The 14,097-nt window shown below is 43.8% G+C and overlaps 1 protein-coding gene across 1 annotated transcript in view; it reads left to right on the top strand.

Moving 5' to 3' along the window:
* LOC101856906 (polypeptide N-acetylgalactosaminyltransferase 2) overlaps positions 1-6,825 on the top strand; it is a gene marked incomplete in the record, with an annotated part of 65,684 nt that extends 58,859 nt beyond the window's left edge. The window contains 6 exon segments of the mRNA XM_013084269.2: positions 283-409; positions 988-1,080; positions 2,579-2,662; positions 2,989-3,115; positions 4,889-5,008; positions 5,463-6,825. Of these exon segments, the coding sequence (XP_012939723.1) occupies positions 283-409; positions 988-1,080; positions 2,579-2,662; positions 2,989-3,115; positions 4,889-5,008; positions 5,463-5,618 (707 nt within the window).
* Positions 6,826-14,097: the final 7,272 nt, after the last annotated feature.

The raw sequence follows: 14,097 nt of genomic DNA, 5'->3' as shown, positions 1-14,097 counted from the left end.
TTCTTTCCTGATCCTTGCTATTGTCATTTTCCTCTACTTCTTTTATATGTTTGTCACTCTCTTGTGACCTGCTATTTTGGGGTGCCCTGATAGTTGAAGCACACCTTGTGCTGTTGAAGCTAGAGAGGTGAGCAGTCTAAGTCTGATTCCCTGTAAAGACTTCTCTGTTGACACCCACCCCATTGGCGCTCATATGACCTTATGCAGTTGCGAGCGCCGTAAAACCCTCTACTGTAAAAAAAAAACCAACCCACTACATATGTAATTTTGTCTCTGTGACAGAAATCTCCTTCCGTGTGTGGCAATGTCACGGCAACCTTGAGATCATCCCGTGTAGCCGCGTGGGTCATGTGTTCCGGAAACAGCACCCCTACACCTTCCCAGGGGGCAGCGGACAGATCTTCGCCAGGTCAGTAGCCTACTTGCTTTCTTTTTCTGGCTTCTGTTACCTTATGCATAGCTGTCAACCAATTCGTAAAAACATGCATTAATACATTTTTGAAGGTTTAAGTACGGAAATCCTTCATAAGCCTTTAACGTTATTTTTCATTATAGTTGTTCTGTTCCTATGTCTGGATGAAAATGGTCTGTGTGTGTGTGTGTGTGTGTGCATTAATATATATTGCATGAGAAGAAGTAGTAAGAAAGGTTTTGAAAAATGGGTATTCCAATGTAAAGCGCATTGAGCTACTTTTTTGGAAATGAGCTATATAAATGTTATATATTATTATGATTAAATCTGCTTTTGTACAGGTAAATACATTTTCACCGTTTTTTAGTAATGGACACGCCGGTGCTGAAGGAAGACTATGAAAACTTTTGAAGACTGGATATGGGAAAATATACTGACAAATTGGGAAAAACACTAATAGCTAAAAAGAGAGTGAAAACAATCTTGTGTATAGTGACCGTCTCTGAGATCAAGTAGAATAACTTTATTATTGTTATCATTATTATTATTTATTTATTTATCTTTTCCTCCCTCAGGAACACCAAGCGAGCGGCAGAAGTATGGATGGACGACTACAAACAGTTTTACTTTGCCGCTGTGCCGTCTGCGAGACACGTCAACGTGGGAGAGTGAGTCACACGCTTTTCCTTGAGTTGTTTACACAGTACTGTCGTAGCTGTCCTAGACGGACACCTGTTGTCCAGCTGAAAAGTGGTTAATATAATGATGATGATGATGATAAAAAAAAGTAATAATAGCAGTCATTAAAAGTAATAAAAGAAATGTAGTTTCTTAAGAGACTGCTGAGAATATCGTGGAAGGAAAAGAAATCAAATGAGGTAGTGCTTGATGAAGCCCGCGTGGGACACTCACTGTTAAAAACAATCAGGAAACTACTATTGCAGTTTTTGAGACACCTGAATTGACATTTGGGTCTTGAACACCTAGCTCTCACTGGCAAAACAGAAGGCAAACGAGGCAGGGGAAGGCCCAGAGCAACCTACTTAGTGAACCTAAACAAATGGGTAACAGGGAAAGGTCAGGGAAACGTAGCTTTTTTAAGAGCGTCCGAGCAAAGGAATGAATGGAGAACCATGATCGCCGATGTCTGTCGTAGATCTGGCACTGGATGATGATGAAAAGTAATAATGAGAATTTATATAAGGTTTAATCTCTGGAAGGTTCAAGAGCTGTATAATGCAGAATTAGAAGCTTTTGGTTTGTCTTAGAGATGTGGAAGTAGGTGGTTGGTGGGTGCTCTGGTGTGGTCTGTTCCTTCTTTCCTATCAAACCTCTATCGTCCTTATCTCCCCTTCTTTTTTGTGTTTGTTACTCACTTGTAACACCTCTAAACTTCTGCACTTATATGACCTTATTGTGTTGCAAGTGCCGTAAAACGCTTACTAAAACTTAACAAAGAGAGGTGGATGTCTTGGACAGTGTCATTGTAAGACAGAGAGAACCACCAGGGGAGAAGCGGGGAGTGGTCGTTTGTACAGCTGATTGTCTGGGACAGGTGACAGAAGTGAGACTAAAACTGACACCGTAGCATAATAATGTCACTCACAGGTCATTTCGTGAGGTAAGATAGTAGATCTGTGGTATCCAGCCTTGCCAGAAACTATTGGTTTTTATTTTGAAGAACAATTTTGTTTTGATCAATTATCAACACGGGACCCATTAGCTCTTTATCTCCGTCAAGCCGTTCTCAGAAGCTTGTGGTCGGAACCGCTGTGCCAGTGAGTCGCTGGTAGCGGCTCAGGCCCATTCCTTTACGACGGCTTTGGTATCAAATTATTTTTCTGCAATCGCTGAAAACTGGTCTCTTTATCCGGATTTCATTCATTAGGTGAAGAAGTATCAAAATAGGTTCACTTGTTAGTATTTAATTACCAATTTAGTGACGTTTTCGTCATTTTTAGATTATTTAAAACCAGAAAAGGGCCTCGGCATAATGGGTTTACCCCCCTCGGAGATAGAGAGTTGAGTATTACTTTCTGGGTCAACTTGTGGGCTGGACAAACTGCTGGCAGGCCGTAGTTCACCCATGCCCGGTCTGTAGGGAGGTTTATTCCAAACTGTACTTAACTCTTATCCTACCCCGGCTGTGATTGTCTTGTGTTTCAGCATCTCGGAGAGGCTCAAGCTGAGGGAGACGTTACAGTGCAAGCCGTTCAAGTGGTTCCTGGAGAACGTCTACCCAGAACTCAAGTGAGTGTGGCTCTGGTGTAGTTTGCTTCTTCTTTCCTATCAAACACCTATCGTCCTTTTCTCCCCTCCTTCTTTTTTATGTTTGTTACTCTCTTGTAACACCTCTAATCTTCTGGCGCTCATATGACCTTATGCAGTTGCGAGCGCCGTAAAACCTCTACTTACACTAAAGAAGTTGTGATTGTCTCTGAATACTATCAGGTTAGCTGAGGTAATAATATCGACCGTAATGCGCATAGAGCTGGCTGCTGAGCTGTAATTTGTGTGGTACAAATGCTGGATATGAGCTATTTCTATTGTTATCTATTGTTGCCTCTGTCTGCCAGGGTCCCCAACTCTCAGGACGTGGCGTTCGGCAGCATTCGTCAGGACAGTCAGTGCATGGACACCATGGGCCACTTCGCCGACGGCACGCTGGGGCTGTACCAGTGTCACAACGCAGGCGGGAACCAGGTAATGGACTGTGTACCTTTGCCAGACCTGCCACTCATCCCGATTTAATCGGGATATCCCGATTTTTTGCCCCAATCTCAAGCATCCCGATTTTCCCGATTTCGATCGCCAGTATCCTGATTTTTCGTGGTTGCGTCTGTTGCGTCTGATTCTTACCAAAAAATATAAAAAGTTCTGCAATCTCTTTTGCTTGGAAACACCGATTGGACTTTTTATCTGCAGGAACTTGGAACGCTATTTTCTAAAGCATCTATGCTGAATCTAGGTCTAGTACATGGCTAACGTACGTTATTTAAACTAAAATCGACCTAGTTTCAAACGCTCACTCGCATCACATGACATGACCTCGTACATGTGGTGAGTTGCGCGTGTGTCGGGGACCGTCGGTTGTCGGGGTCAACAAAGTTCATTCACACCGGTCGCGTTGGTCGAGGTGTTTTTTCGGGACTTAACCAGTGTGGACGACCGGGGGGAGGGGGTGGGGGTATTGTTTTGACATTTGGGCTTAAAGTGCGTGCCGTGATACAGGTACTAATTAAGGGGAAAGGAATAAGAAAAAAAAATGAACAACCTTGGCGCGATCTTTTTTTCGATGTGATGGAAGTCAAACGTTGTTTTAAAACGCGGGCGTTTTGCGTGGATGATTCGAGTTACGTGTCAGCTATTTTCAAGACTACGAGTGTTTCAGCATCACTGCGACCTTCGCTCCCCCAGTCTATTTAACTTCGACTCGAGTACATATATGCTGTCAAAGTTTTGCCTTGCATACTTGCCTCTTAAAAGGGAACCAGGACACCCCCCCCCCTCCCCGCCTTCCCCAGTGCCCTTTATGACTGATTTGCCGTTGATCCCGATTTTTTTCACCAGATCCTGATTTTTTAACTCAGAAATCCTGATTTTTAGATTTCATAGAGTGGCAGGTCTGCTTTGCACAGATCACCATTTTTGGGGTGATAAATCTGGAAATATGGATTTCTGAAACTGTAAGATTTTGCCACACTCTTGTGTTATGACACGATGGAATCAGGCCCTCAAAAATTTCTTGTCATATTATTATGAAGTTATTGGCATTGTCTGAAAACTTGTTCATTTGTCTTGCTTTTGATGAACAATACACCTGTATCTTGAATAGAAGTGGAGATCTTTGTGATTGAACATGGTGAGGATCGCCTTGTGACAGAGGGAAAATTAACATTAATTTGATGAATTCTAATGCTTCCTTGGAAACTACGAATTTACATTTTTTTCTTTTTTAAAAATGTTTTTCAGTAAAGTCCACCCGGAAATGTGTTTATAAATGGACAAAAAAGGTCTTGTTCTACCAGTGCTTTTGTGTAAACTGACATGTATTTTTTTGTTGTTGGGGGGAGGGGGGGGATATGGGGGGTCTCGTACTGAATCACCCCTTTCCCAAGGCAGAAAATATTCTGCGAAATCTCCGGCGAGCACCCAGGAACTATTTGGAGACGTACTCCCGCACACAGATGCACTGCTTTGGGGGGTCAAACTGTGTATTGTTTGCTGCAGATCACACATATAGCCACTAAAACTGTCGCAAGTCAATTATTTTCCAAAAAATGTCAAGCCTGACTGCAAAATATCAAATTATGGGTTAAAACAGGGTGCCCCCTGTAACCCCCCAGATTTTTTTTTACTTGGTCCTGAGGCACAGGCATTTTGATTGGTCTATCTCCGTTGGAGACGTCTCCGGACAGAGACTGTTCTTTCCACCACATCTCACCAATGGTAACTCTGTCCTTTCCATCTGTGCAGGAGTTCTCCCTGAGCAAGGAGGGTCAGATCAAGCACCTGGACCTGTGCCTCACCCTGGTGGGCACCAAGCCGGGCAGTGTGGTCAAGCTCTTCCAGTGTCGCCACAACAACAACCTGCAGGTACGTACGCACGTACACGGTCACAGCACGGTATTAGTATTAAGTATGAGTGTGTATTGACCCTGTGTCCCCTGTATGTCCACCCAGGTGTTCAGCCCTGTCTGTCTGTCTGTCTTTCTGCCTGTCAGTCCGTCCGTCCGTCTGTCTGTCCGTCCGTCCGTCTGTCTGTCTGTCTGTCGTACGTTCCCACAGGTGTTCAGCCAAACAGGCAGCAAAGACCAGCTTAATCACTCCAAGTCCAACCTGTGTGTGTGTGTGTGTGTGTGTGTGTGTCTGTCTGTCTGTCTGTCTGTCTGTCACACACTAACCCCGCCTCCCCTCTCTGTACACACAGGTGTTCAGCCAAACAGTGTGAGTGTGTGTGTGTCTGTGTGTGAGTGTGTGTGTGTCTGTGTGTGTGTGTCTGTCTGTCTGTCTGTCGCACACTAACCTCGCCTCCCCTGTCTGTACACAGGTGTTCAGCCAAACAGGCAGCAAGGACCAGCTCAAACACGCCAAGTCCAACCTGTGCCTGGACAGCTCCGAGTGGAAGACCCAGGGAATCCTGGCCAACCGCTGCAACGGCTCGCCCGCTCAGAAGTGGTCCTTTTCCCTCAACAAGGACAGATAGGACACTGGATGGGGGAGAGGGAGGGGTTGGGGGGAGGGGAGGAGGGTGTGGGGGGGAGGGAAGAACACGTGAATGAGGGAAGGACGGGGATGGACTGATGGACTCTCGCTGGTCTATCATCAAACACTGCTGTCTGTTGTTGCTGTTGTCATCATCAGCTGTTGCTGTTGTCGTCAGCTGTTGCTGTTGGACGAGCCAATAAGCTCAACAAAGCTGTTGTCCTTTTTGGGAATGGTTACTTAACGTTGAAAGCTTTAAGATAACATAAGATAAGGTAAGATAAGAATTTATTGTCCTTGCGAGAAATTTTATGTGGTTTTACGGGAATGATGAAACACATGCACATATACATAGAGTTTTAATTATATATTACTTTCATAATAGTATTTCAATATGACGAGAACAATATGAACTGACCATAATACCATATGTCACATGATGCATATTTCAAACCACATGCAGGAATTTATCTTAGATCTTTAAAAGTTATATATAGATATGATATTGGACATAGTAAGAAGACCAGTGATTGCCAGCCAGGGAGACATATCCCACTAGTGGGCGATTTGGTCATTTCGATGGGCGGTGGGGTCACTGGGGTAGTGATTGGTATTTTTAAACCATCTTTTCACGAAATTATAACAATTACCTGCCAGACAGCAAAATATTTTGGAGGCGATATGTTGATCTAATGCTCCCTTTTTTTCCCACCTGCACTAACAGTGGCACACCAGGGTTTGTGGTGTAGTGGGTAGATGGTTCGCTTGTGAACATAGGAGACCCGAGTTTGATTCCCGAGTGGGGATGATCTTTACTGGGTCGGAAAATTAAATGATCTAAATTGTAGGGGCCGTAAAAAAAAAAAAATGTACATTAAAATTTTTAAAAGCTTTTCAGCTGTGGCACAGAGAACAGTCAGATGCTTTCAGGGTCCGAGAAATCCCCGGCCCGACCTTGACCCCTACCTCACCTGTCCCTGCGGTCAGCGAGTGAACGTCTATGTCGCTGGCCGAGATCTCACGTGGTGAGTGGGCGGGGGAGGGCCGGATATCCAACGTCCGTACTGACTGCTTTGTGCCACACCACGGGTTTACGCCATAATTTATTGATTATAATGATGAGAATGATAGTGGATTAATGATGATGAGAGGGATAATAATGATAACAATGATGATGGATTAATAATGATAATTAGAACAGTAATGGATTGTGTTGATGTAACAGATTTTCTATCAGGCGAGGCCAGGGGGGGGGGGGGGCGTGGACATCCTATCTCTGCACTGACTGCTTCCTGCCTTGACGGTATGCAATAATTTGTTGACAGTGATTGTAATAATATTAATAATAATGGTAGTGGATTACCACTGGAATATTTGATGATCTATCAAGGAAATGATAATGGATTAATGGATAATGACAATAATGGTGGTACAGCACGTTGTGTTGTTTTGCCGGGTTGTCCTGTGGGCGAGCTGCGAGTGCCTGTGTGGGACAAGTGGGAGATCGGCTGATGTCGTCAACCAAAAGGGAGAAGAATAAAAAGTTGTCAGCTGAGTAGAGAAACCAAACTAAAATTTTATTTGGGTCCGGTGTCCTATATTTTTATGGGTGCCAAGATATTGGTTCAGTTTACGACATGGTGTCCTCAATATTGGACACGGTTGTTACACTTGGTTGTAGTGGGAAAAATCACGTGAAAATTGCTGCTGATGTCGCTGCAGTTGTCTCTCTTGGAGCCTGAAACGAAGGAAGGAAGGAAGGAAGGTTGATGAAATGACAGTGATCTTGGAGTCATGAGTACTGCGCACGGTTTTATCGTTTCAACAGATGTTTTTGTTTGATTGATGACATAACATTACGTTATTTGCCTTAATTAATTAACAGCTTCCATGTTTGTTTGTATATTGGGCATTTATGATATCATTTCTTCTCCTACTGTATTTATCAATGTCAGCAATGCATAATTTGGGGGACAATTTGTAGCCCCAACTCGGGATAACAAATGATTTTAGTCAGATGCTTCCAGTTTTCTTGGAACGCGACAACAGTAGTAGTGTGTTATTAACTGAAATAGTCCCTGAGGATATTACTACCATTCAGAAGAGTGTGTGATGAATATGTTTAAGTTTTTCAGGTTCATGCTGGGTTTGAATGTGTATTAGCAAAGACTGTAAGCACGCGTGTAATGTGTTCATCATGACACAGAGAAGGACCACTGCTGATATTATGGCTCTAATTTAAGAACATTTCCATTGCTCTTAGAATACTGCCCACGTCTGCAATATTTTATTTACAGTTACCGAGGGGCAGTTGGGTTTTTTATTGTCCTGTGTCTTCATTGAGAAGTTTGGAGGAAGTGAAAGATTTATTTGTTAATATCTTTTTCTGACTTTGCACTGATGTAAACTACCACAAACTTCTGTGTTGGCATCCACCCCTTGGCGCTCATATGACCTTATGCAGTTGTGAGCGCCGTAAAACCTTCCTGAAACAAAAACTAGCACAGGCAAAGCTGTCCTCACCGCAGTGTTTGTTGCTGAGTCCACATGTAGAGCTACCGCTGCTGAAGGAAACCCTCGATGTTTGTCTGTCTGCCGTGAGGCGAGCTATTTTTGTCCGTGTCTGATTGGCCTGAGTGGAGTTGTTCCCGTGAAAGTTTAGTACAAGGACCAGATCTCCCATGTACATCATGGGTTATTCCACATGCTCTTTGGGCCATTTTCTTGTTTTGCCAACATTTTGACTTGACACTTTGAGTTGTCCAATGTCATGTGTTCCAGTGCTGCAGTGTCCCGTTCTACACTTTCTACCTTTCACAAAGGACTTCAATTCGTGTGTTCCAATGCTGTAGTGTCCCGTTCTACACTTTCTACCTTTCACAAAGGACTTCAATTCGTGTGTTCCAATGCTAGAGTGTCCCGTTCTACACTTTCTACCTTTCACAAAGGACTTCAATTCGTGTGTTCCAATGCTAGAGTGTCCCTTTCTACACTTTCTACCTTTCACAAAGGACTTCAATTCGTGTGTTCCAATGCTAGAGTGTCCCGTTCTACACTTTCTACCTTTCACAAAGGACTTCAATTCGTGTGTTCCAATGCTAGAGTGTCCCTTTCTACACTTTCTACCTTTCACAAAGGACTTCAATTCGTGTGTTCCAATGCTAGAGTGTCCCGTTCTACACTTTCTACCTTTCACAAAGGACTTCAATTCGTGTGTTCCAACGCTAGAGTGTCCCGTTCAATGTTTCACCAAGGACTTTCAATTCGTGAATTTCTTCTGAAATCGCCGAAATTGAAAATTCAAGTCCTGCGCTGTGCTCAGTTCTGAAAAGTCTCTCCTTTGGTGGAGAAGCAAAACGGTTCCTTCAGCAGCAAGCCGTGGATGTTCATCAGTCTTCTCATAAACTTTTGTGTTTTGAGAATGACAGACGTCAACTGAATCATCAGACGACCCTCAAGCCAGTAGCTTAGTTGACATCATGCTGGACGGCTGAGCGGATGGCCCTGGTTCATATCCCAGACTGGGTGTTCTTGGACTTGGGCTGGTTTGTGGAGTTGTCAAGGATCTCGGCCTGTTTGACTGGGTCCTATGGGAGATGGACGTTTCATGAAATAACCTCATAGTGTTGACAGGGGCGTTGAACCCTTACACTTACTCTTGCTCAACCATGTGGTCTTGTCAACTGTTGAAAACCGGAGGGGGGTGTGAGTCGTGTGTTGTTGACGACACTTGTGGGTGGGTGGGTGTTAGGTATGAAAAATCACAATAACTTTTTAACCAATAAAGATATCAACACAGTTTAAACTGTTAATGATTGTGAAGGCAGGGGCTTTCAAATGAAAGTATTTCAAAGCATATGAGACAACTTTGAAATGTTTGCGAAGCTGCCAAGTGTGGTGTTGACACTTGTGGGTGGATGGGTGGGTGTTGTTGACGACTGTTGGGTGGGATGGGTGTGTGTTGTGCTGAGAGTTGTAGAGTCAGCTGTTTCTAGTCAGGAAGTGATTCAGGCTATTTATTTTTATTTTGCCCTGTATCATGTATGTGTGTGTGTGTGTAGAAAGTTATGGACTGTGCTGGGGACTACAGAACCACAAGTATTACTGCTGCCTGTGTGTGTGTGTGTGTGTGTGTGTGTGTGTGTGTGTGTGTGTGTGTGTGTGTGTGTGTGTGTGGAGAGATTTGTTCCTTTGACCTGTGCTTGAACTTCTTCAGATCATGACAATGGTTGGAACATTTCTGATTGCATATTTGGTTGGGGGTTTTTGTTTGGGGGGAGGGGGGGGGGTAGCAGCTCTTGTGAATTTAAAAAATCAAAATGTGGGAAAGAAGAAAGAAAAGGTAGTCTGTTCGAGTCTTCTTGCGGACCATGAATTTACATGTTTTGTTTTAAATACATCATCACACTTTGCTTATTGCTGGTTATAATTGCTTTTATTTAGCACATATCCCTGCTGTACGACATGCTCTATGCGTGCGCTGTACGACATGCTCTATGCGTGCGCTGTAGGGCATGCTCTATGCGTGCTCTGTACGGCATGCTCTATGCGTGCGCTGTACGGCATACTCTATGTGTGCGCTGTACGACATGCTCTATGCGTGCGCTGTAGGGCATGCTCTATGTGTGCTCTGTACGACATGCTCTATGCGTGCGCTGTACGGCATGCTCTATGTGTGCGCTGTAGGGCATGCTCTATGTGTGCTCTGTACGACATGCTCTATGCGTGCGCTGTACGGCATGCTCTATGCGTGCGCTGTAGGGCATGCTCTATGCGTGCGCTGTACGGCATGCTCTATGCGTGCTCTGTGCGCTTTACAGTAATGTTTTTTATTCACCATTTTGCTCTCCATAACTTGCTACTTGACGTTAATCCACTTTCGGCATGAGTTTTTCCCTTTCTTTCATTTCCCAACTGCTGGATTGTGTGAGAGATGACTCCCACTTTGTTGTGTTGTCTGTTTATTGCCAAAGATCGTACACAACAAGATCGTTCACTCCTCTCTTTGAGCCAAGTAAAAAAGTGTCCTCAAAATCCGATGGCGCCCTCTTTGAAAAAGCGCGGACTTTGCGAGCAGAGTTACCCTACTTCTGTGAAAAACAATAAAAGCGAAACTAACAAACTGTGCTATTCCTATTCTTCTTCTGGAGAAACGAAAGAGAGCTTCAAAACAAAGACTGCAGGGACATCTGATGCATTGCACGGACTTCCGCGGACACTTTTTTTTTCTGAATGAACGATCTTGTTATGTAAAATCTTTGATTATTGCGTGTGAGACGACTCTCTGTTCTATTCACCGTTTGCCATTCACGTTTGACATCGGTTTCCGATGCGTTCAACGCGTGTACTTAAGCTCACCATATTGTCTCGTCTGGGTGTGCCAGGTAACACCACAGCCTTCCCCTAATCAGTATTTAATTTTGGCCCATTTTGTCAACGTCATTTGATAAATGATTTTACATCTACCTTCATGTATATACAACTTTTTTTGTTCATCTTATTCAAATATTTTTACCTTGCTACTATTGGGTTTGGGTACCACATATATTTATTGTTTTTGCTTGTGTTCGTTCTCTCGGTTTTGTTATTTCGTCTTCGATGAGTTGTCTCCCTTTGGGATGGTTTCCCCACAGACTCGCACTACAATATCGTAGATCGGGCACTGTCATGGCCGCCAGTCTTTGCTCCCAGGAACACTTGCATGCGCTGATGCGCACCGTGGAGGCGCAGATGAAAGGCAAACACACAGCTGTCTGGCTATAGTCGAGTGTGTCACTTTTCCCTCTTTACCCTTCAGTTGGTTCCAAACAGAGCCAGATGGTGAGCTCCTGGAAATAAAGTCAGGAGAGGCCAGTCTATGATCATTGTAGTACAGTGCAGCCTCTCTCTATAACGACATGGTCGGGACTGGATAAAAATGTCGTTATAGAGAGTTGTGGTTATCAAGAGTTGTCATTATATCGTTATAGAGAGTTGTCGTTATCGAGAGTAAACTCAAAAAATTACTAATGATATCTATAAGGGAAAAATAAAATCAGGACCTGGGCACCGTGTCGCTATACAGAGGATGTGGTTCTATCGAAGGTCGTTGTAGAGAGGCTGTGCTGTAGCTATCTATGGGTTTTTCTAACAATTGTGGTCGTTGAACTACTGGAAGTCTTTGGGACGGTTTCCCCAACGGAAGTCGTGGACTTCCCCCCGAGTCACACCGAGTGCCATGAGATGAGCGTGCTTATGCAATCCCTCTACTGCGCATGCTGCTCCTGGATGCAATCACCATCACAGCAACGACAACAATGTCAATAAAAACAACATCAGTAACAACAACAACAACATCAACAACAACACCAACATCATCAACAACAGCATCAACGACGTCTATAACAACAATAAAAGCATTGACAACATCAACAACAACAACAACAACAACAACAATCACCACCACCACAACAACAACAACAAGTTTATGTGTCTGGGGACAACTGTAGCAGGTTTGAGGCAATGGGCTTCCACTTCCTGTCCCCTGTTGTTTACTTCTGAGCCTGAGACTGTGGTTTGTTGGTCCCGTCGTGTTGGTTTTTTTCTCTTCTAATACTTCGTGTTGTGGGTGTGGATTCACTGAATGTCCGGGTGGTGGGTATATATGTAATAATTGTATCACGTATACACGCACATACTTCTATTAAGTATATATATATATATATATAATATATATATATATATAATATTGCTGTTCCTCACTGGTTTTCGTTGACGAGTCGGTTTACTGCTGAGATGACGAGCTGCCAAAACGTGACGGGTGGTGACAACACAAGGTTCTTCCTGTGGACCTAATGTCTTGTGAACTGATGAAAGGCATCATCATCATGTGGGACTTGAAGAATTTGTTATCTGTTGGGAAATCTACAAATTTGACCCCTGTGTTGATTTTCAGTGGATATTTCCTTTTGCAGACTGATGCCATATTCTTCAACTTGTAATACAGTGCAGCCTCTCTACAACGACATCGTCGGGACCAGAAAAAATGTCGTTATACAGAGGCAACCTAAAGTTACTAAGTACTAATGATATATATATATATATATATATATATAAGGAAAAAATCGGGACCTGGGCACCGTATCGCTCTACGGAGGATGTCGTTATATCGAAGGTCGTTATAGAGAAGCTGCACTGTATCTTATGAACTAATGAAAGGCATGTTTAACTTGAAGAAAATGTTATCAGTTGAAAAATCTACAAGTTTGACCCCTGTGTTGATTTTCGGTGGATATTTCCATATTGGCAGACTGCGAGGAGTAACTTGTCTTGTTGCCACCACTCACAAATGGTCGCTTGTAAGCACACGGGGGCTGTCCAGAAAATGCTGTTTTGAGAAAATAGAAGGTAAAGTATGTGCCCCTTGTTCCGTTTCTGTAAAAGACAAAGAGAGTTTTTCCTCTATAACCAAACAACTATAATGCACACCAATGAAACCAAACCTCTCCTATAGCCTATAGGTAGGGCGATGCCCACTTTTGGTGTAGGTCAAGATTTCTGGAAACCCCCAAAATCTGGGTTAGCCCGCTTGTCCTTAAAAGCGACCACATAATCCCATGAGCTTACTGCTGTACCGTAGTTACTGCTTTGTCTCACCATGGCCTGGGCTGCCCAGTGGTTTCTATTTCTCTGACACTCATGTGTTGTGTTGGATGAGAGGCATCAGACTGTTTCTTGCGTTGACTCGCCTGCTGTCTCTGCTCACCCTCCCCTAGCCTCACTCACAAATGTAGCCTGTGGGGTCCGGGGGGATTCTTGGATATCTCCACACAATGTTGGACAATGTTGGATGACAGGCAGACCCAGAGAGTAGAGGAATTCTAGGATATCTCCATACAATGTTGGACAATGTTGGGTGACAGGCAGACCCAGACAGTAAAGGCCATGAACCTACACACTTTGAGGAAGTAGAAAGTAAATAACTGGCGCTCATATGACCTTATGATGCTGCGAGCGCCGTAAAAACTCTACTAGAACTAAACTTTAAAAAAGTAAATAAGAAGTACAGCTCATTTGTGAGGGAGTTGGAATGTTTCCTGAATGTACAAACAAAAACCACACGGGGGGGGGGGGGGGGGGGGGGGGGGGATTTCTCAACTTTCCATGGTATGATCTCTTTGTTTTTGTTAGACTGAGACTGTCTGTATGTGTGTTGTGTGGTGTTGTTGTGTGTGTGAGTGTGTGTGACTGTAATGTTCATCCACTGTGTGTGAGTGTGCTAAACGTTGCCACTATGCAAACATCTATGGTTTTCTGATTTCACTTCGTTGTGTCTCCCTCCTCCTGTGTTTTCCCTCATTCAAACTGAGCTCTACTGTCCCACAGTGGAAGACTGTGTCGTGAGGGAACTTGTCGCTGACTGTGTCATGAGGGAACTTGTCGCTGACTGTGTCATGAGGGAACTTGTCGCTGACTGTGTCATGAGGGAACTTGTCGCTGAC

Source organism: Aplysia californica, unplaced genomic scaffold (genome assembly GCF_000002075.1).
Source record: "Aplysia californica isolate F4 #8 unplaced genomic scaffold, AplCal3.0 scaffold00282, whole genome shotgun sequence".
In the NCBI taxonomy this organism is placed as follows: Eukaryota; Metazoa; Mollusca; class Gastropoda; order Aplysiida; family Aplysiidae; genus Aplysia; species Aplysia californica.
This window is presented reverse-complemented; position numbering and strand designations above follow the sequence as displayed.